Source organism: Phaseolus vulgaris, chromosome 5 (assembly GCF_051622355.1).
Source record: "Phaseolus vulgaris cultivar YP4 chromosome 5, ASM5162235v1, whole genome shotgun sequence".
NCBI classification, from domain to species: Eukaryota; Viridiplantae; Streptophyta; class Magnoliopsida; order Fabales; family Fabaceae; genus Phaseolus; species Phaseolus vulgaris.
Window position 1 is genome coordinate 42,582,323 of NC_143502.1, and position 20,232 is coordinate 42,602,554.

At 32.9% G+C, this 20,232-nt stretch overlaps 5 protein-coding genes across 7 annotated transcripts; 4 read left to right on the plus strand and 1 right to left on the minus strand.

Moving 5' to 3' along the window:
• LOC137835959 (Putative methyltransferase family protein) lies at positions 1 to 4,015 on the plus strand. 2 transcript variants are annotated; one of them, XM_068644728.2, is made up of 9 exons: positions 1 to 669; positions 753 to 860; positions 950 to 1,032; positions 1,147 to 1,249; positions 1,926 to 1,976; positions 2,214 to 2,367; positions 2,957 to 3,128; positions 3,277 to 3,382; positions 3,496 to 4,015. In XM_068644728.2, exons 1-9 carry the CDS (start codon positions 555 to 557, stop codon positions 3,630 to 3,632), a joined length of 1,029 nt encoding a protein of 342 aa, XP_068500829.2. In that variant the 5' UTR covers positions 1 to 554; the 3' UTR covers positions 3,633 to 4,015. The 2 variants fall into 2 exon arrangements, 1 of the variants encoding a protein (XP_068500829.2); XR_016521018.1 differs by lacking the exon at positions 2,214 to 2,367.
• Positions 4,016 to 6,683: 2,668 nt separating this feature from the next.
• LOC137835960 (nitrate regulatory gene2 protein) lies at positions 6,684 to 10,252 on the plus strand. Its single transcript, XM_068644729.2, has 4 exons — positions 6,684 to 7,994; positions 8,311 to 8,486; positions 8,741 to 8,964; positions 9,269 to 10,252. Exons 1-4 carry the CDS (start codon positions 6,953 to 6,955, stop codon positions 10,065 to 10,067), a joined length of 2,241 nt encoding a protein of 746 aa, XP_068500830.2. The 5' UTR covers positions 6,684 to 6,952; the 3' UTR covers positions 10,068 to 10,252.
• A 1,421-nt stretch (positions 10,253 to 11,673) lies between these two features.
• LOC137835964 (ras-related protein RABF2b) lies at positions 11,674 to 14,674 on the minus strand. 2 transcript variants are annotated; one of them, XM_068644742.2, is made up of 8 exons: positions 14,208 to 14,674; positions 14,047 to 14,130; positions 13,616 to 13,693; positions 13,317 to 13,484; positions 12,953 to 13,001; positions 12,660 to 12,733; positions 12,116 to 12,209; positions 11,674 to 11,883 (listed from the first exon to the last, which is right to left on the minus strand). In XM_068644742.2, exons 2-8 carry the CDS (start codon positions 14,083 to 14,085, stop codon positions 11,783 to 11,785), a joined length of 603 nt encoding a protein of 200 aa, XP_068500843.1. In that variant the 5' UTR covers positions 14,086 to 14,130; positions 14,208 to 14,674; the 3' UTR covers positions 11,674 to 11,782. The 2 variants fall into 2 exon arrangements, with proteins under 2 accessions (XP_068500843.1, XP_068500845.1); XM_068644744.2 differs by having other exon boundaries at positions 14,043 to 14,130.
• A 237-nt stretch (positions 14,675 to 14,911) lies between these two features.
• On the plus strand, positions 14,912 to 16,236 carry LOC137835965 (uncharacterized). The gene is made up of 3 exons (XM_068644747.2): positions 14,912 to 15,436; positions 15,777 to 15,848; positions 15,979 to 16,236. Exons 1-3 carry the CDS (start codon positions 14,912 to 14,914, stop codon positions 15,979 to 15,981), a joined length of 600 nt encoding a protein of 199 aa, XP_068500848.2. The 3' UTR covers positions 15,982 to 16,236.
• Positions 16,237 to 18,311: 2,075 nt separating this feature from the next.
• LOC137834435 (uncharacterized) lies at positions 18,312 to 18,671 on the plus strand. The gene has a single exon (XM_068642490.1). It carries the CDS (start codon positions 18,312 to 18,314, stop codon positions 18,669 to 18,671), a length of 360 nt encoding a protein of 119 aa, XP_068498591.1.
• The last annotated feature ends 1,561 nt before the right edge of the window (positions 18,672 to 20,232 follow it).

A 20,232-nucleotide genomic window follows, 5' to 3' on the forward strand; every position in this document is an offset into this window, starting at 1 on the left:
ACTCAACTTTTTCTTCCCTCACTCCTTCACTCTTGTCTTTGTCTTGGTCCAGATGGAGTAACAACCTCTCATTTTTCCTCAAATAATGTCAGTTCCTAATCCAAACACATTGATAATGAAATATACAATATATTCCTTTAATCTTTCATATAGATATATTATTTATTATTGTAAAAATACACTTATAATAAACTACAAGTATATAAATTAATTATATCATATAAAAATATTTTAAAATGGACCAACTCTATTTTACAATATTCATAGTAAAGAGAACACATAAGTATACTTATATATAAATAAATTTTAAATTTAGATAATAAATTTGGATTTTGTTTGAAATGTTATTAAAGTATTTATTTCATTGAGTGTTTAATATTAAAAAAAAATGGAAATAAAACTCCCATCATGGTTAAAATAAATTAGTAATCAATTAAACAATTTTTTTTAATAAATTGAAAGTATAAATATTACAAGGTATGAAAAAGTTAAGTATGTTTCCATGGAAGAGCATGTTTGTGCAGAGAGAAGCTTAAGAAGCAGGAGGTAGGAGAATGGAATCGGAAGGGGATGAGATGGGTGGCGAGGAAGTGATGAGCGAGGTCCACCTCGGTTGTCCACCTCATTTCACCGGTCCCTTTCTTTCCCTTTTCACCATTTCAATTTCTGGTAACCTAACCCTTCTTCTTCTTCTTCTTCTTCTCCTTTCTCACTCCTCTATCGTTCTTTCACCTCTCTATTTCTTCAATTAGATCTTTCTCGCACCACACACCTTCATCCTTCACAAGACAATCCATTACACGCTAACAATCTCCACCTCGATCAAGACGGTGACCTTCTTCTCCCTCGACGACGCCGCAGTAACTTCTTCACTTCACTACTCTTTCTTTTCTTTCCTTCACTTTTTCTATTTGTATTGAACTTATATAAGTGTTTTTATTTGTTAAAGCAAATACGCCTTCTTCGTGTGATGGCTTTAGCGTCAGAATCCAGCACAACATCACATCGACAATTCCAAATGTTGGCCTGCAGGTAATTCTGATTCATTTCTGATCATTGATGATTTTTTCGTTTTCAATTCTATTCCTGCATTTCTTTGATTTTATTATTTTTAATTTTGATTATTTTGCCCCGAATCGCCTTCAGGTTTGGAAAGCTGAACTGGTATTATCAGATTTTATATTGTATAAAGCATCGTGCTCCTCTGAGCTTCACGGAGTTGTTGCATTAGAACTTGGCGCTGGAACTGGTTTGTTATTTCTCCTTGCTTTTGCAATCAATTTTTTTTTTCTAAACAAAATTGTAAGATCTCCAAATTTTGACTTGCTTTTAGTCAGAAGAGCTAGGTAACATGTTGAAACCAAAGACTGATGGTTTAGTGAAATATGCTATTGGATCCCTCAGTTTTCATTTCTGTCGTATAATAATTAACTATAGTTATGAGATGAGAAATGCTGACGACATACTCTTTAAGACTCTTCTTTTAACACTTTTCTCTGTTATTGAATGAGTTGCATGTTAATCCCACAAATAAATTGGAGGCCAGGGTGGCTAGCATAATAATAGTTCTGCAGCACAAACACATTCACTAGAGATTTAGAGCTAGTTTGAATGACTCAAACTTGCAAGAAAAAAACACGACTTATTCACCCTAACTTTTTAGAATTTATCTCATCTGACTTCTTCATACACACCTATATTAAACCTACTATACTGGACCACAGAGAAAAATTGCTGTTATCGTTTTAAAAAGTAAAGCAATAAATGTGTTTTTGTTATCCAACTGCGGATTATTTTATAAAACCCTTTGAGTCACTCCTAATGACTGCTTTGATGATCTATGAAGAGGAATAATCAAATCTGACAATTTGAAATGACATCATGTTATTATAAATATATGTTTTTGATTTCAAGTTTTCAATCAGGCTTGGTGGGTTTATTACTTGCACGTGTTGCGAATACAGTGTTCCTAACAGGTATGTGCCTCTTTTTATTTGAGTCCTCAGCTCCTATGAATTATCATGGTGAAAATTTATATTCTTGTATACAAATGGGGATTTTATTGCATAAATGTTACATATAGAGAATTACGAGGATCAGTTTCCATCATTAATAGTAGCAAACTATTATCCGAGGCTGTTTAGTTCTTTTAAATTTTTGTTCATTTAAGGTTGACGATTTTAATGGACAGCTGATGCTTATTATTATGTCAGACTATGGGATTGAAATACTTGACAACTGTGCAAAAAATGTTCAGCTTAATTTTGGATTATTGAACTATCAAGCCAAAATTCATGTACGTGAACTTGATTGGTTCAATCGCTGGCCTCCAAAAGCAAAAATAGAAGAGGCTCCTTGCGCTCAAAAGTAAAGTTAATTATTTTGGCGAATAGTCTCTAATAAATAATTGCTTCTTTCTTTTTCTTTTGGGGGTTGAGTTTGAGTCTCTAACTTCTGAAAGGGATTTTTGTATGGCACTAACAATAACTACCTATGAAGCACCAACGCCTTATAAGACATCCTACATATGTGTGACACTGCATTTAAGTGTCAAATTTAAAACCAATTTTTTTTACTGTTCTGACACAATATTAATGGGTACAGACAGGGTGATTTTTCTTTTTTAAAGTTGAATAGTCAGAAACTTAATGTGTACGTTTTTATTTCTCTATTAAACAAACAAACAGCCTATTTCACATGTACATTTTCTCTTTACTTCACATTTACATTTTATCTTTACTGTGTCACTTGAGTTTTTCCTTCTTTATTTAAATTTTTCTTTAGATAAACATGAGTTAGAGGATGTCTTTTTAACTATGTGTTCATATTTTTATAAATCTCGATTCCCAGTTTAAATAATTCATTGTTCACTATATATATGTCCTACATTATAGAAATTTAGTGTCTGTGTTTCCGTTCTTCATAGACAAACTACTGGTTTAAAATTGTGTATCAGGGGTGCATCACAATCACTTTATGCATCACCCAGCTATTCGTGGACTTCTGGAGAAATTGAAGAAATAGAGAATGCTTCTTTGCTGTTGGCTGCTGATGTTATTTATAGTGATGAGCTGACTGATGCATTTTTCAGTACCTTAGAGAGATTAATGTCAAGGGGTTCAACAAAGGTATAATCTTAGCGGTAAAAAAAGGAAGAGGGGAAGTGCCGATAAGTGTGGAGTATGGGCTGGAAATTTTGCAACCATGATCTGTTTTGAGCTCCCCTTCTGTGCTATCATTTGTTCAATATTAGTTATTTGCCTAATTTTTTTGTAGGTGTTATACATGGCGCTGGAAAAGCGCTACAACTTCTCTATGTCAGACCTTGATGTTGTTGCAAATGGATATTCACATTTTCGAAGCTATGTTAGGGATGAGGACGGTAAGCACATAGACATATTTTTAGTGTGCATTAATTCCACCTAATTATTGTGTCAATTTTTTTTAAATAATTGTTCACTATATGGAGTGCTTGATGTGTATAATTTATTGCAGAAATTGAAAGTCTTGAGTCTGTAAGCATCTCTAATTTTGTTGGAAAGCGGATAGACATCTCTCAAGTTCCACAGTATGTTGGAGAATATGATAGAGGACGTGATGTTGAGATTTGGCAGATCAAGTACTTAAAGTAAAAAACATGAAGCCTCAGTTCAGTTGCTCTTGGGTGAAATTTGGAAGGGCAGGGGCCTTGGTAAAAATAAAAACAGTAAATAAAGTTTGTTTTGAATTTATAGAAAATCATGTTGGAATGCATAGGAAATCACGGCATGCGAACATTTGTAACATTTAAAAATTACATTTAATTTTTTAACCAGTAATTTACATGGCTTTTAACACTGAAAAGGAAAAGAGGGAAATTAAGAACATTGAAGAAAATTAGAAGAGAAGGAGAATTCTTGGCGAAATAGTATTTCTAGGAATTTTGCCTTTGATTGAGTTCAAAGACATTCTGTGTAGTGAGATAAATTTTTTGTTGTTGGCATGTTATAATTCTTTAATTAGTGTCTTTATAGTACTTCTTAGTATTTGCCATATTTGAAAAAGAATTTTATTACCATTATCTTTTTTATTTATTCTTGCTTAATTTTGTATTACTAGATTCATAAAGTGTAGGTCTGGTTTGAGTTCCTCGGTATTTGGAAGTAACATAGGATCTCAACAAATCCAGGTCAAATTAGGTGGGTTCACATAAGAGGACAAGGTTATCCAAATGTTTATTTATTTACTATTTTATTTCCAATCAAATTTGATTTAGTATTATTTAAGAGTAATGCATAGAGGTAGGAGTAGTAGCAGCAGCAGATGTAGTGCATTTCAAACTATTGGAATTTACATACTTTTGTGATTCAGTTTTTTTGATGATATTATAAATAATTTATTCATTAAATCAATTGCGATCCCTCTTCGTGGTACATTCCCTCCACTTTATTATTCAGTGTCTGTTGGCTGTCTTTGCTGTTTGGGTACAAATTTTTATTACTGATGAAGCATAGATATAACATGTGAGGTTTACGCCAGAAAACCAAAAGTTTTCATAATGTGTTTGGTTGGATAGATGTGTTCTTCACGTCAATTTGGAGACTGAAAAAGTGTCTCTTTAGTAGGCATGATTTGAGGTTAATTGATTGGAAAGAAAGGAGAGGGAGAGGGAAGAAAAGAGTGGAGCTATGATTTTTTTTTTTAACATGCTGATGAGTGAAAATTGAAACTGTATTTGGTGCCAAACAAGCATAATGCCATAATCATGCATAATCCATTATAGCCAAGTAGGTTCTGCATTTTTAATTGTTGGTGTTCAATTCTAAACAAAACATCTCATTTTAGATTCTACAATTATATCTTTGAATATTATCATAACATTAATTATTTATTTATATTTTTGCTCATTTTTAATTAGTTATATATATATGTGTATGTATAATTACACACACATATTCATTCTGATGTAAAAAAAATAAAAAAAATAGAAATACTTTATTAAAATTAATAAAATACATTATCTTTTTTGAAAAAAATCCTAATCGACATTTGTCATAAAATATATTTTTTTAAATTGAGAATAAAAATAAAAACTTATTAAAATGCATTTGCATGGTGCTTACAAGAAAAATTTAAAATTAACATAACAACCCTATATAAATTTAAAGAAGACGTCTTAATAACATTTTTTTAAATTGGAGATTATCTGACCAATTTTTAGTCTCCTTTTTTTTTTATCACGTTTTCATTTTATGTTAATATAAGTATTAATATACATAAAATAATTAAATAATAAATTTACATTTAATGGAAATATTGATAAAATGATAGTATTAACAATATTAATTATAAATATCAGTAATATTAAAAATAGTAATAGTTTTTAAAATTAAGTAATATTGAAAAAAATACATTATTTCTTCCCATAAATAAATTATATTTTCTTTTTCTCAACTAACAAACATATGTTTCTACTATTTTTTATATATATTTTTCTTAATTTCTCATCAGTCAAAGAATAGTATACAAATATTGAAATGGTGGAGTAACGTTGATGTGGTCATAACCCATTATAACTTTATTTTTTCAAATAAATATAAATAGATGGGCTGAGCATCTCAACATTGTTTAATGCTTGTAATTGATTAAAGTTTTGTGTAATCAATTAATATTGATTACTTAATTGATTTTTAATTGATTAGGAAGTTTTAGTCAACTCTCATACATAATCAATTAAAGACTTTGTATTAATTTATAAATATTTATTCATATAAATAAGTATATAAACTTTTATTAATAAATATTTTTTTTAATTTAAAATTTTCAAAATTTTGAGTCATATGTATTTTTTAAATCAATTGATAACACAATTATATTTTTATCATCATAATACTGGTTTTAAATAAAAATTATGACTTTTTAATTATATTTTTTAAACAAATAAATAAATGCATGTATCAAACTTAATATATAAAATTTATTTTTATTTTAATTCAAAATTTTAAAAATAAAAATACTTTAATAAATTAATAAATTACACAATTAAATTATTTTATATTTTAATCACATCAATCATATCATCTATAATTTTTTTTAATTAAATTCATTTTTTCTATATCCAAACAATTTAATTTTTTTCTCTTTTTCTTATACTTTCACTTGCACCCTCATCGAAATCAAACCTAAAAGAATGCAAGGTGAAATTGAATTCCATGGCTGTTTTAAGAATAACATGTTTGAAAAATTCATGGGGGTTACAAATTAATAATGGGATACATGTTTTTTTTGTTAAAACAAAAGATGATAATAGAGCCCAAAAAAAATAGTATAAATTAATAGTTGTCACACTGTTACTGCTAAACACAACTCAGATGGCATGCTGTAGCTTAACTGGTAATTTAAAATTTGAATTTTTAAAATATAATTAGATTATTTACCTGTGAATTGTAATAAATGTTTATCTTATATAGTTAAAGTTAATGATTGATAAATAAGTAACTTCCATTAACTTTCAACAGTACTATCTTTTAATGATCTTATTTAATTCAAATTTGAATTTAATTAGAAATTTACTGAAGTAAATTTCAAACTTGTTTCAATAACTTACACTCAATCTTTTACTAAAATCAATTAATAAGAGCACGGTACTTTGTTCGCTAATCCCAATTATTTAGTACTTATCTCATTATTAAGAGTACTAATGAAGTAAATAATAGGGGAAAAGTCAATTTTATCCTCCGAATCCCTTCTTCGCTTCTTCACTTTGTCTGCACACATTCGCATTCGCTCATCTCTGTCACTGCTTTTCTCACTTCAACGCATCTTTGTTCCTTTTCATTCCTCTGCAAAATTCAGTTTCTCTCTCTACGAGAAAAGTGCCAATTTCTCTTTCGAATCCTAATTCTGAATCTAAATCTCGCTGAAGGAGATATGATCCGAAGAGGAAACTGAGCAGGAATCGAAGGATTGAAAAATGGGTTGCAACCAATCCAAGATCGAGAACGAGGAAGCGGTGGCGCGATGCAAGGAGCGCAAGCGCTTCATGAAGGACGCCGTCTCCTCCCGCAACGCCTTCGCCGCCGCCCACTCCGCCTACGCCACCTGCCTCAAGAACACCGGCGCCGCCCTCGGGGACTTTGCCCAGGGCGAGGTTCAGAACCCTCAATTGCACTCCAACGACAATAACGCCGCCTTTCCAAACCCTCAGCCCTTCGAGATTCCTCTCCCGCCGCCGCCTCTCCCGGACTTCTCCCCCGCGCAGCCCCTCCAGCGGGCCATCAGCATGCCCGAGATGAAGATCAACAAGCCCGACCCCCGCCCCATGCACGAGACCGTTGGCACAATCGTCGAGGAGGACGGCGAGGAAGATAAAGAGTCGGAGAACGAAGGGTCCTTGAGGAAAAGAAGAAGCAACAACAGAATGAATGGTAATAGAAGAGTGCCGGCGGAAGAAGAACAGGAGCCTCGTCCTCCTATGCCTCCTCCTCCTTCCAAACAACCTGAACCTCGTGATCACATCGCTCATCATCATCACCACTCCATGGCTCAGGATACTCAGAGTGGTGCCTGGGAGTACTTTTTCCCTTCCTTTGAGAACATTGCTGGGCCCAGCCTCAATGCTGCCGAAGAAGATGCTGTGGGGAAGGTCCACGATGTTGAGAGGAAGGTGTTCGATGAAAAGCCCAACAGGGTGGTGGAGGAAATTGACGATGAGGTTGTCACGCCTGTGAGGCATGTTGAGGTTCCTGTGCCTGAGCCCGAGCCTGAACCCACGCCCGAGCCTGCCGCTGTGCCCGATGAAATGATGGAGACGCCGGTGGGGAAGGGCGTGAAGTTGAAGCAGACGCCGAGTTCTGTGGAGGGGAAGAGGATTGTGAAACATTCTATGAATCTGCAGCAGATATTTGCTGATCTCGACGACAATTTTCTCAAGGCTTCTGAGGCTGCTCATGATGTTTCAAAGATGCTTGAGGCCACACGTTTGCACTATCACTCCAATTTTGCTGATAACAAAGGTACTTACTTACTGCTACTCATCTCCTGATTCTCTGTAACTTTGTTTTTATGTTGGATACTTGTTGCTATGAAGTAACGATCTTTTAACTTCTAGTCTTCAGGATTATTATGTGGTAATGGTGTGATAAGGAGGATTACTAGATAGATTCCACCATAGGAGTGGCTAGTATGTTCATTAGAAGGGGGGACGTGGGAGGCAGATTGAGTAATAGTCCTGTTTATTTTGTGATAAACTCATGATGGCATACATCTTTTGTATCGCCATATTGATTTGTATTTATGCAAATCTTTTTTGCTTGTGTATTCTTTTTGCAGGACACATTGATCACTCTGCACGGGTCATGCGAGTTATTACATGGAATCGATCCTTTAAGGGAATACCTAATGTGGATGATGGGAAGGATGATTTTGACTCAGATGAGCATGAGACGCATGCCACCATCTTGGACAAGTTGTTAGCGTGGGAGAAGAAACTTTATGACGAAGTCAAGGTAAGTTGACTGAGGCAAATATTATGTGATAGGAGTTTTACTTGGATTATTTTTCTATTTGAATTTTAACAATTTTCTTTCACAGTCATGAATCTCTGAACATGTCAATGTGTGTGCGTGTGTATTTGTTAAATATCTATATTTTTCTTTCTGCTCATCTTTTTTCTAATGCCTTGTCTTTGCTTAGTTCTGGGTTAAATATGTAGATACACATTTTTTGTTCTAATTCTTAATTTGTCTATGTTCTTTTATAGGCTGGTGAACTGATGAAATTTGAGTATCAAAGGAAAGTTGCCGCACTTAATAAACTGAAGAAAAGAGGCACCAACTCTGAAGCACTGGAGAAAGCAAAAGCAGTTGTCAGTCATTTGCATACAAGATACATTGTAGATATGCAATCCTTGGATTCAACAGTCTCAGAGATTAACCGTTTACGTGATGAACAGTTGTATCCAAGACTTGTTCAGCTTGTTGATGGGTGAGTTGTAATTTAGAAATTATTATTTGTAATTATAGAAGGCTAGTCTTTTAACCTCAAAGAAATTCTTCTCTTTTTTGTTTTTACAATTCATATTTTTGGCATACGTCTTCTTGAGTATACAGTAATGTTTCTACTCAAATGAATGATTATTGCATATTTCTTGCAGAGAAGCTTTTTTTTGTTACCGTAATCCAAATAATACATTAGCCTGGATCACTATGGGTGCACAAACTCATCCTCATGCATAATATGACACATATAAGCTTCTATGCTGATATTGATGGCTTTTTATGGACTGTAGGATGGCTGAAATGTGGAAATTAATGCTAGAGTACCATGAGAAGCAATCAGATACTGTGAAATTGCTGAAAATGTTGGACATTTCCCAGTCTCCTAAGCAAACAAGCGAACACCATCATGACCGAACATACCAGCTACTGCTTGTTGTGCAACAGTGGCATTCACAATTTGAAATGCTTGCCAACCATCAAAAGGGATACATAAAGGCCCTGAACACTTGGTTAAAATTAAATCTTATTCCTATTGAAAGCAGCTTAAAGGAAAAGGTTTCTTCACCTCCAAGGGTTAGAAGTACGCCCATCCAAGGCCTTCTCCTTGCATGGAATGACCGTCTAGAAAAACTTCCTGATGAGCTTGCTAAGACAAATATAGGAAACTTTGTTGCTGTGATAGATACTATTTTCCACCAGCAAGCAGATGAAATCACTATGAAGAGGAAATGTGAGGATACGCGAAAGGAGCTATCCCGCAAAACAAGGCAATTTGAAGATTGGTATAACAAGTATATGCAAAAGAAAATACCAGATGAATACAATCCAGATACAGCAGAAGACAGTAACGGTCCTGATGAGGCTGTTACAGAGAGGCAGGTTGCAGTTGAACAAGTGAAAAAGAGATTAGAAGATGAGGAAGAAGCCTATGCCCGGCAATGCCTCCAAGTGAGGCAAAAAACTTTGGGAAGTCTCAAAAATCTCATGCCAGATCTCTTTAGGGCTATGTCGGATTTTTCTCTTGAATGTTCAAAAATGTACAGTGAATTGAGGTCTATATCACAGAACCTAGGTCAGAGCTCATCATGAGCTTGGTTGCTCATATTTTTTCTGGGTAAAGTATTTTTTCTTGGTTTTGTTATATGATTTGAGATCTCTTGGTTGGGGATGAGTCCTCGAGATTGCACATGACATCTTTAAATAAACAGCATTTGAATTTTCATATCATTGCAGACAATATATTTGAATGGATTCATGTCCCTTTATTGTAAACATTTCATGATCCATGTTTTGTTCAGTTGCATATTTGTAATTAATGTCAATCCCCTCAAACAGATTCAAAGTACTGTACATACTACTGACTGATAGATTATGTACAATTTACATTTATAAACATGCTTCTGGCCAAAAAAATTATTAGTTTATGAAATCCAATTCTATAATACAGTGGCCTTATATTGTACCTCTTGATCAATATCAATCTCATGTCATTTTTATTATAATAGTAAATATTGTTATTCTCATTTTAGCTGAAAGCATATAAAGGTCTTTCGCCGTAGAACTGAGGATGCGATCGTATATATACAGTGCAGTTACATTATTCATCTGCGAAACCACATTATCTATAAATAAAACTTCTGTAGTAAATGATTTTTTTTATATCTGATAACTAAACTTTGCCTCCTAATTAACTCAAGCATCATAAATTGATGTGATAAACTACTGATTTTGTGTTTGTTACAATTACTTAACATTTACCGCAACGTTCTAATGAGTAATTTAATATTTGATTTGATATGGCATTCGTCTTATTTTGTCATAGCGGCGTCCCTTAAATGTAGTCTGTACAATTTAATTTTAAATAAAACAATTTTAAAATTTTTAAAAAATATGGGGTGTAAAAAAAACTATGGAGGTACATAAAAAAAGAAAAGGGAATTACTTCCTGATAAAATTTGAGATGCTTAGAGCTTAGGTGAAACAATAAAGATGTCTTTAAATAAGGAGATGCAGATCAAAATAGATTTATGGATTTTCTTTTTTCAGAACACGCTTTTAAATTTTGTTTTAGAATTTATTTTTTGTATTTTGGAATTATTTTTCTGAATTAAAATTTTGATTTTTCAATTTTATTCCAAAATTTCATTTTAGAAACACAAAATGTACTCCATATTTATTTTTTCAAAATATATTTCTTTAATTTCAGAATGAAAAGCAATTCCGGAAATTTTATGATGTATCGAGTGCATGTAACAATTTATATAGTGCCAAAAGAAAAAGAAATTGAATCAGACAGTCCATGGAGAGACTTGGCGCATGCAGTGAACTAAGCTATAGTTAATATAATAAAGTGTTAATTTCTTTTTATGTTAGAATTTACAAAAAGAGCTTTTTAATTTTTTTAAACCAAACATTGATTTAAATGTGTATTTAGACCAGTGTTTCACAAAATTGATTTTGAGTGAATTTTTGAAAAGTAATTTGATTCTATAAAATTATTTTTGATGAAAAAAATATATCTTTATGTTTTTATTCTAAAAGTAATAAATCTCAATATTATTTTTGCGCTTCAAATTAAAAACTATTTAAAGTTTTTCAAACTCAAAACCAGTTCTCTTTAAGCTTTGATCAATGATACACAATCAATGCTTTGAATACAACCATCCAAGTTGGAAGGAGATTATATACTCACAGGAACAAGAATCAGAAGTAAATTATGTTCAAATATTCAGTCGTGAGTGCATAACAAAAGAACGATGTCAAAGGTACCTTGGCACATTCTGTGATTTGATTACATATGAATATCAAGCTGAGCAACAAAAATAAATTCTCCCTCTATCTTGTACATTGCTGTTCAAATTCATTCCAGTAGGCTTTGGTGGTAAAGCTCTAGCTAATCTTTTTGCTGAATTCATCAGATAGAAACAACTTAATACACCTGCTATATTCCTTTAAACTGACACACACCTATGGTCAATTTGGCGTGGAGGTGAAAATTTGTGGATAAGCTTTATCAGTAAAATAGTATTGCAATCTTGTCCATAAAATTTCAAATCAGTTTTCTCCACACCAAAAGCTAACCATTTGAGGAAAATGACTGAATTTGCTAGAGTGTTTTGAAGATGTTCAGAATATACCTATCTCATAAAAAAGCTCATTGATGTTCTCTGCAGTCTTAGCAGATGTTTCCATGTAGAACATTCCATTCTCCTGAGCAAATTGCTCTCCTACCTGCAATGGTTTAATTTACTCAAACGAGTCACAAGGTAAGAACAGAAGCAAAGAGGGAACTGTTGCAGTTACACTAACTCTGGTCCTCATAAGAAATAAATAATGAAGATAATGCTGAGAAATGAACTTTCTCTTCCATAATTTCAAAATGGAGAGGTGGAAAAAATGAAAACAGAGTTGGGTGAGAATTGATAAGAGTGTTATATGTTAACAACCATGCACCATATTATAACTCGAAAGAAAAACATTTTTTTGCTGAATTGGAGCAATTATAAAATTTTATAGGTCAAATCACAGTTATAAATTGGTGTTTTTCAATAATTTCCAGTTGTCAAAGTAACAATTTCCGATTTACAAACATAAAAACTGAGTATTCCTATGTATTTTTCATCATTTTTCTATTCCAAGTAAAAAGAAAGGAGAAGGGTATGAGGATGATCTCAACACTACCTCAGCTTCAACCTCTCTCTTTGGCTCCAAGTCAGATTTGTTTCCTACTAATGCCATCACCCCCTTCTGATTTCCTACATGAAGTAGATAGGTTTTACTGTAGCTACTAGTGACATTGGAATTAATGAAAATAGTCTATTGATTAATGTCCAAAGACAAATAAGAGTAGGTGGTGATTGAGGATAGTGGCTTTATTTCCAACTTCTTTACTCCTTAGGAAAAACTTGAATTGCAGCAACAAGAAAAATGTAAAAATATATAGCATTTGTTTATTTCCTGATTTGAAGCATTACCGTGTGTTTGCAATTCCTGAACCCATTTTTTTGCTCGAACAAATGTATCCTGGAATAGAAGATCATAACAGACAAAAAGTTTTAAGATTCATTCAAGTGCACTAAAAGAAATAGAACTTTCATGATAGAGAAACTTCCGAAGTATCAGTTACTAATGTAGTATTCAGTATTAACGTATAGTGCAGAATATAGAATTTTTTTGGGGCAGAGTATTACAATCTTATCAGTTTATGCAGTAATTTCAAACAAAATTGCAGTAAAGCCAAATGTTGCTGGGCTTGCAATGTCACAGCACAAGTTTCAGTGTATCTATCCACTGGTAAACCATAGTAATGCTTTCAAAATTAGTAAATTGAATACTTACAACGCTTGAGATGTCATAGACAACAATTGCTGCTGCTGCGCCACGGTAGTACATAGGAGCCAAACTATGATATCGTTCCTGTCCTGCTGTGTCCCATATATCAAACTTCACAGTTGCTTCAGATAATGATAATATTTGGGTGAAAAAAGCAGCTCCTATTGTTGGTTCCTGTGCCAGATTAATTTTATTAAGCTTTCTAAACTGTTTTCTTACCATTCTGGGGGTACAATACAGTGATGTGTGAATGAAGAAATCAGATTTCAAATTTCAATTAATGCAATAAAATGGAAGCAAATTACCTGGTTAGGAAAGAATTGGCCTTTTACAAATCTCAATGCTAAACTGGTCTTTCCAGTTCCCATGTCTCCAAGAAGTACCTACAATCAAAAAGGGCATATTATATGAATCTCTATGTTCGATCTAAATGAACATAGTTATAAAAGAGTACTATATTGAATGGTTCATAAGATGTTGATATATAAACATGTTAGTTGTTTTTTTTTAAATACTATGTACCAAATTGAAAATTTGGCCTGATTACATTTAGAAAATCTTGTGTGCTATCTTGATCTTCTCTGCCTGTTTCTATTCCATATTTAATAACGATCTATTCATCTGATTGTTATATCTGACAAGTACAAATGTTTGATACAGCAAGGATCATGCAATATACAGTAGAACTCTTGGGAACAAGAAAAATAAAATTAAGAACAAGGTAAGACATACCCACCAGCTTGGCTTGAATGATCTTGTTCCCTGGCCTTGCCATACTGCAAGTTAGGTAGGTTGAAGAAAAGGAAGCAAATTGTAGAAGCTGCAGAAAAAGAGAGTTATGTGATTAAAGAGAGTAATAGCTAAATTTCTCACATGAAACTTTGCCATCAACACAACCTGTGACTAGTTGACTGGTAGTTTTGTCTAGCGTTGACTGTTAGTTTGTTGAATATGCTCTAAATGTCAGCAATAATCCACACATATTCTAATTTCCTGCTGTTCTTATTCTCTTCAATAATCCATACACGAGATGCATCAAGTCAGTCCAAAAGCAATAATTTCAACTGGATGCTTCAGCCATATCTGTTCCTTTTAAAAATGCATCATCTTCAACATGGTTTTGCTTGCTTTGAATGTCAAATTAATTACACGTTAAGGAAAATAGCAGCAACATATTCTAGAACCAAGGTGAAAATTCTAAACTCTACAGTACCTATAGCACACAAACTTTTAAAATGTAGACAACAAAACCGAAATAAAAATAGTGTAGAACAACAAATATATTAAATTATTAAAGATATTTGATAAACTTATATATTATAGTTTTTTGAACTGAAAAATATGTTGCAATCTAAAATGAAAGAGTTGAAGGAGAAGTAAAAAGATGGTGAAAAGGGTAAATCCAAGTTAAGTGTACTTGAAGCATAAGAAAAATGATGAAGGAAGAAGAAAAGGTAGCATTCACAGACAAAATAGGAAAGCGCGCCACAATTTCCCAAACACCACACCTAAGTTAAATTATTATTCATATTCTTGAATTCTTCATATTCTATTCTGCAATCACATTATTATTACACACACACAGTGTTTAAAGAGAAACCATGCGAATCTCAAAACCTTCCTTCTGCGCCCTCCTCCTTCACAAACCCTACCACCATCAAAACCTCGTCGTTTTATCGCGGCGGCGTGTTATCTCGTGCGCGGTGAGTATGGCGCTGCTCGTGACCACTCTCTACGTCTTGTGGCCGTCAGGTCCAGATCTGAAGATCGTGGGGCTGAAGCTGCGGCGGATAAAGGTGCACCCGGTGCCGCCGATCACCGTGGACATCTCCATGTTGCTGACGCTGCGGGTGCGCAACGCCGACGTGTACTTCATGGACTTGGGTGCCGTGAACGTGGCAGTGGCGTACAGAGGGAGAATGCTGGGGCACGTGAGGTCGAGGGAGGTGCACGTGAGGGCGAGGGGGTCTTCCCACGTGGAGGCTGACGTGGAATTTGCCGGCATAAGTGTTCTTCCTGAGCTGGTGCTGCTTCTGGAGGACGTGGCCAAAGGTATCGTACCCTTTGACACAGTTAGCCACACTAGTGGCCAACTCGGCCTTTTCTTCTTTCACTTCCCCATGAAGGTAACTTTTTCTACTACCACTAACCAACTTATATTAAAATCTGTAACTAAAAATCAAGCTCCTTTATATGTTGGAGATCTCACGTCGACTAGAGATTAGAGTCTTTCATTGTATATAAGTGGGTCCAAACCTCAACTCTATAAACCGGTTTTATGGGGTTGAATTAGGCTTAAAGTCCACTTCGTAACATAGTATCAGAGCCATTTTGAACCTATCCTGTGTTGGACCTATCGTGTCACTCCCTATCGAAGTGTCTAATTTGTCTAATTTCAATTTTTGTGAACTATTTTTACTTGGAATTTGGTGATGCTGCTGTATGTAACACGATAACATCCGACAGGCAAAACTATCGTGTGAGGTTCTGGTGAGTATTGTAAACCAGACTATTATTCGTCAACATTGTCTCCACCAGGTAATTTTGATTAGCTTTTTTACACTTTTAATGTGGGGTAATGTTTGTTGATTAACTTTTCACTTTACAATGAATATATATGTTTATGATTTCGTTGTACTGAATGAATATCTTTATGATTTGACTTCAGTGACCACACAGGGTCCCCAGAAGAGTCCAAAAATGTTAGCCCCACTATATGTGTATACATCTACTCAAATTTATATAGGTGTATTGTGGGGGTGAGGCCAGTATAATGCATAACAGTATGATTATCTTAAAAGATTAGCAGCTGAAGCACAAATGTGTACTCCTTAATCATTGTTGTAACAGTGGCTAAACATCACTCATGATGGAACTAATTATGCTGACATCCTTATATATATATCAGTAAATTTTGATTTTGTAACATGATACTGTAATAACATTTTGATTTGGTTTGGAGTAGTTCTTTTGGCTTTTTGAGGCCATTTTTTGTGTTAATGGGACCAGAAGATAAAACAGTAAAATGAGTAGAACTGTGTTGTGTTGGGGGAAGGACTTAGGGTGGTGACAGTAGAACTGTCTAAAAGTGAAGAAGGAATTGATAGGACCAAAGGAACTGTTGTTGCTTCAGTTACGGACAGTAAAATGCAGGGACTATCAATGTCTGGTTCGTTAGGTAACATAACTTTTAGTTTATCTTAAACAAAGTTTTTAACAAAAAAAAAAAAAAACTAGGGAAAGTATTAGGAGACTCGAACAAGTGTATACACTTGTAGGATATGTATCGATGAAATGTCTAATTAAAAAAAATATTTATTGAATTTCTTACCATTTTAAAATAGAAAAATGCATTAATTTTTTAAAAAATCAAATTTATTATATAAATTTTTATTATAATTACAAAAATAAGGAACAAATACTTTTAAATCAGTGAAAAACATCTTTCTATTAAAAAAATAAACATATTTGTGCACGTAAATCTTGTCAATTTTGTCTCTGTATTTTATATTTTAGAGATTCTACATAGTTGTATTTTATATTTTAGAAATTGTACATACTTTTATATTAGAATTAAGTAATATGTATTTTATTATTTTTTTAAAAAAAATCTTACTTGTTAGTTGAGGTGATGACAAATAGAAAATAAAAAAATAAGAGATAAAAAATGGATAAAACTAAAACAGTGAATAATTTAAAATTATTTTACGAGAAAGATAAAATAAGTAAAAAGAAAAAAAGGATGTCCAGTTATTTATTTATTTAGAAAAAATATTTTTTAAGTTAAACAATTGTCTCTAAAAACGATGAACTTTTTTGATATAATATCAATATCATTATATAATTGGTTTCATTTTTTAGTATATTGAATTAAGTAATGTAAATATAATTTAAAATATTAATGCATGATTAGATAAAATAAATAATTTTTTTAGTTATTAATTAATATAGACACTAAATTTTTATTTATTTAGGGCACGAAATTATATCCATGGTCCTAAGCCTAGAACTAGAGTTTTATAGGATATTATTTACATAAAAATTAAAATATTAGGGCTTAGATAAAATTTTGAATCATTACAAAAATAAATATTTTTCTCTCTTGAAAGTATCATCGACCAAATATAATATTAGTACAAAAAAGTTTTAAAAATAGTGTAACACATTGAATCCATAAAAAATAATTAAGATATCAATTAATAATTGAACTTAAATACAACAATGCACAAGACATATTAATAGTAAAAATACGTAATCATTTCACACTTTTAGACAGAAAATAGTTTTATCTTATAATTATATCCTTAGTCTCTAAAAATGTAGTCTTAATTAATTATCCACCAAATAAGTTTCAGTGTCTTATAACCAATACATGAGAGTTTGTTTCAAATATTAGTTATTATTCTTCTTCTAAATTTTTTGCATTAAATCATTCTTTTATTATTAAAGTGTAAAAAAAAACTTTATCATATGCATAAATTTATTGCAAAAAGATTATCCACCTTCTTTATTTCAAATGGGAAAAATCATTTTTCATATAAAAGAAATACATTGATTTAAACTATCATAATAAATATAAACAATAAGCACATTCAACATCTTGATCAAATTTAATGTTTTAAAATTAATTTCATTAAATAAACATTTAATGATTTAAAAATAATGTGATTAAATAAACACTTAACCACATTTTATAATGGTTTAAAATGAAATTCATTGAAAGCAACATATATATTATTGAGTATTATAATTAATGGCAGCAAAGGAAACGCACAGTACACATATATTATAGTGACAGAGCAATTTGAGAAAAGTCATAAATTGAAATTTCAGTTTCTGACAGAACCAAAGAATTTTTTGATTTTGCAAGATCGCATTGCATCATTCCATACCCTTTATTTGCATCCCTTCCCATTATAAGTTCTTGCTGTTCTTTCCCTGTCCATGCACTTCAAATCAAACCACATTTTATGCTTTCAATTTTCTCTGGTTTTTTTCACCATGATGATGAACCTTCAAAATTCTCACTCTGTTGATGCCAAAAACAACACAAGTTGGTCAACTTATTATGTCACAATTTTCTGCACACCATTTGTTTGTGTGGATAATTTGATGACAAGATTGAAGATACCAGGGTGGAGAACATTTTGGAGGAAGATCAAGAGGGAAAAGAGGAGGCTATTCAGTGCTTCTTCACCTGCAGTTCATGCTCAATACGATCCCAATTCCTACTCACACAACTTCGATGATGGCTTTTCCAACGACCCTGATAACCTTTCTCGCTCATTTTCAGCTCGATTTGCAGTCCCCTCTAAGATCTTTGACAAGAATCAAATACTGTGCCCTGCTGATAAATTGTGAGAGAAAATGGTGTAGCTTTTAGTTCTTTTGCTCTCAGTTTTACTTTTCATATCAACATGATGCAGTTGTACAAATTTTTGGATGTTATGCAAGTGATGCTCTTGAAATGTTTCACTTCTTTTTTTCTCTGATCTGCTTTTCCTCTTCATGGTGGTATAATTGATCAAATTTCTTTCCAATAGGCCAATTTTGAGCCAGGTTGCTGTCAATCCAAGTGCATCAGCCTCTCATTGAACAAGTAATCAGAAATTCTTTAGAAGTTTTGCTGAAAACATTGCACCATTACCAATAATTAAAATTTGGGATACCAAAACTGAGTTTAGCCCATATTTATATAGTTACAGTTGAATCAATTTTGAGACTATATATTTGATAATGATTTGATGGTGTATGACATAATGACACATAAGTTGTTGAAGAAATCTTAGAAGAGGTTTATGGTAGTTACATACACAATTAAAAAACTTCTGAGAATATTAAATTGGTTCTTTTCATCTTACAAGAGGCTCTGTGGTTGAGGATTCTTTAATCTTGCAAACAATGACAAAATAGAATATCACTAATCTTGCACAAAATCCCTCTATTGCTGATTATTATGCATAAAGGTTTTGTACTAGCTAAGCTTTATGGTTCACTATGTCTGGCAAAGTAGCATAGCAGAAACTACAGGCCCCATGTGCGTTGAACATGGACTTGTTTTATTCAAAAACCCTTCCCTTGTCTCTCGGTTATTTCCTTGAGTTTTTTTTCCCTTCTTTTTGCCTGGCCTTTCTTCTTCTGCTACAAATAAACAGCATCAAACATTTTGAATTGTTACTACTTGAGTTAATGTTGGAAAGTAGAGCAGAAAGTATTGGAGAGAGTAAAAAACAAAAGAAAACAAATAGAGATAGCAAAAGTTGTTGGTGCATTTGTTTTCTGCTATGTTTTCTTTTATCACACCATAGATATCACGATCAGCTAAAGGTTTCAGACTTTGCAGCGTGGCTCGTGGAATTTAATGATTGTCCTTGTGTTTTCATACCTTGCTACACATATTTTGGACCAAACTGTCCAATGCAATTATTAATGCCTGCACACTACACTGCAAGGCTCCAAATTAGTGACAGAACTTCACTTGGATGCTCCATTAACCACTGTACTTAAGAATCAAGTCATGCTTCCACACAGTTTCAGAGCAATTGTTTGTTCCTATCTTTCTACTGTGCTTCTAATTGGCAAATTCAGTAGATTAGGTGCAAGAAAATCACACAACTCTATCTTTATGGCTACCAACACAAATGCTACATATCAACCTTGCTATTTTGGATCACATGTGACTATATATGGCAGCTTGGGAAACTCATCCTCCACCAAAAATACAAAAGTTGGCAGCACCACCAAAATTAACACCATTCCTCACATTGCTGAAATAAGACCCAACTTTAGCCACCTACTCTACTAGCCTTGTGACCACTCTCTTCCTCACTTCAACCAAACTTTCACGGTTGTGTGTCATTGTTGAATAAGTTAAAACACATCGATTTCAAAAATGAATTTGTCCTACATTTGAGTATTAATG

Excerpts from the sequence above, each read along its gene's own strand:
- LOC137835959 (XM_068644728.2), top strand. The coding sequence starts at position 555 with ATGGAATCGGAAGGGGATGAGATGGGTGGCGAGGAAGTGATGAGCGAG. Across the intron at positions 670-752 it reads TTTCACCATTTCAATTTCTG|ATCTTTCTCGCACCACACAC; the intron begins GTAACCTAACCC and ends TTCTTCAATTAG. Across the intron at positions 1,250-1,925 it reads AGAACTTGGCGCTGGAACTG|GCTTGGTGGGTTTATTACTT; the intron begins GTTTGTTATTTC and ends GTTTTCAATCAG.
- LOC137835960 (XM_068644729.2), top strand. The coding sequence starts at position 6,953 with ATGGGTTGCAACCAATCCAAGATCGAGAACGAGGAAGCGGTGGCGCGA. Across the intron at positions 7,995-8,310 it reads CAATTTTGCTGATAACAAAG|GACACATTGATCACTCTGCA; the intron begins GTACTTACTTAC and ends TTCTTTTTGCAG. Across the intron at positions 8,965-9,268 it reads CTTGTTCAGCTTGTTGATGG|GATGGCTGAAATGTGGAAAT; the intron begins GTGAGTTGTAAT and ends TATGGACTGTAG.
- LOC137835964 (XM_068644742.2), bottom strand. The coding sequence starts at position 14,085 with ATGGCAAGGCCAGGGAACAAGATCATTCAAGCCAAGCTG. Across the intron at positions 13,485-13,615 it reads GCCAATTCTTTCCTAACCAG|GAACCAACAATAGGAGCTGC; the intron begins GTAATTTGCTTC and ends AATCTGGCACAG. Across the intron at positions 13,002-13,316 it reads TCTATGACATCTCAAGCGTT|GATACATTTGTTCGAGCAAA; the intron begins GTAAGTATTCAA and ends CTTCTATTCCAG.
- LOC137835965 (XM_068644747.2), top strand. The coding sequence starts at position 14,912 with ATGCGAATCTCAAAACCTTCCTTCTGCGCCCTCCTCCTTCACAAACCC. Across the intron at positions 15,437-15,776 it reads TCTTTCACTTCCCCATGAAG|GCAAAACTATCGTGTGAGGT; the intron begins GTAACTTTTTCT and ends AACATCCGACAG.
- LOC137834435 (XM_068642490.1), top strand. The coding sequence starts at position 18,312 with ATGATGATGAACCTTCAAAATTCTCACTCTGTTGATGCCAAAAACAAC.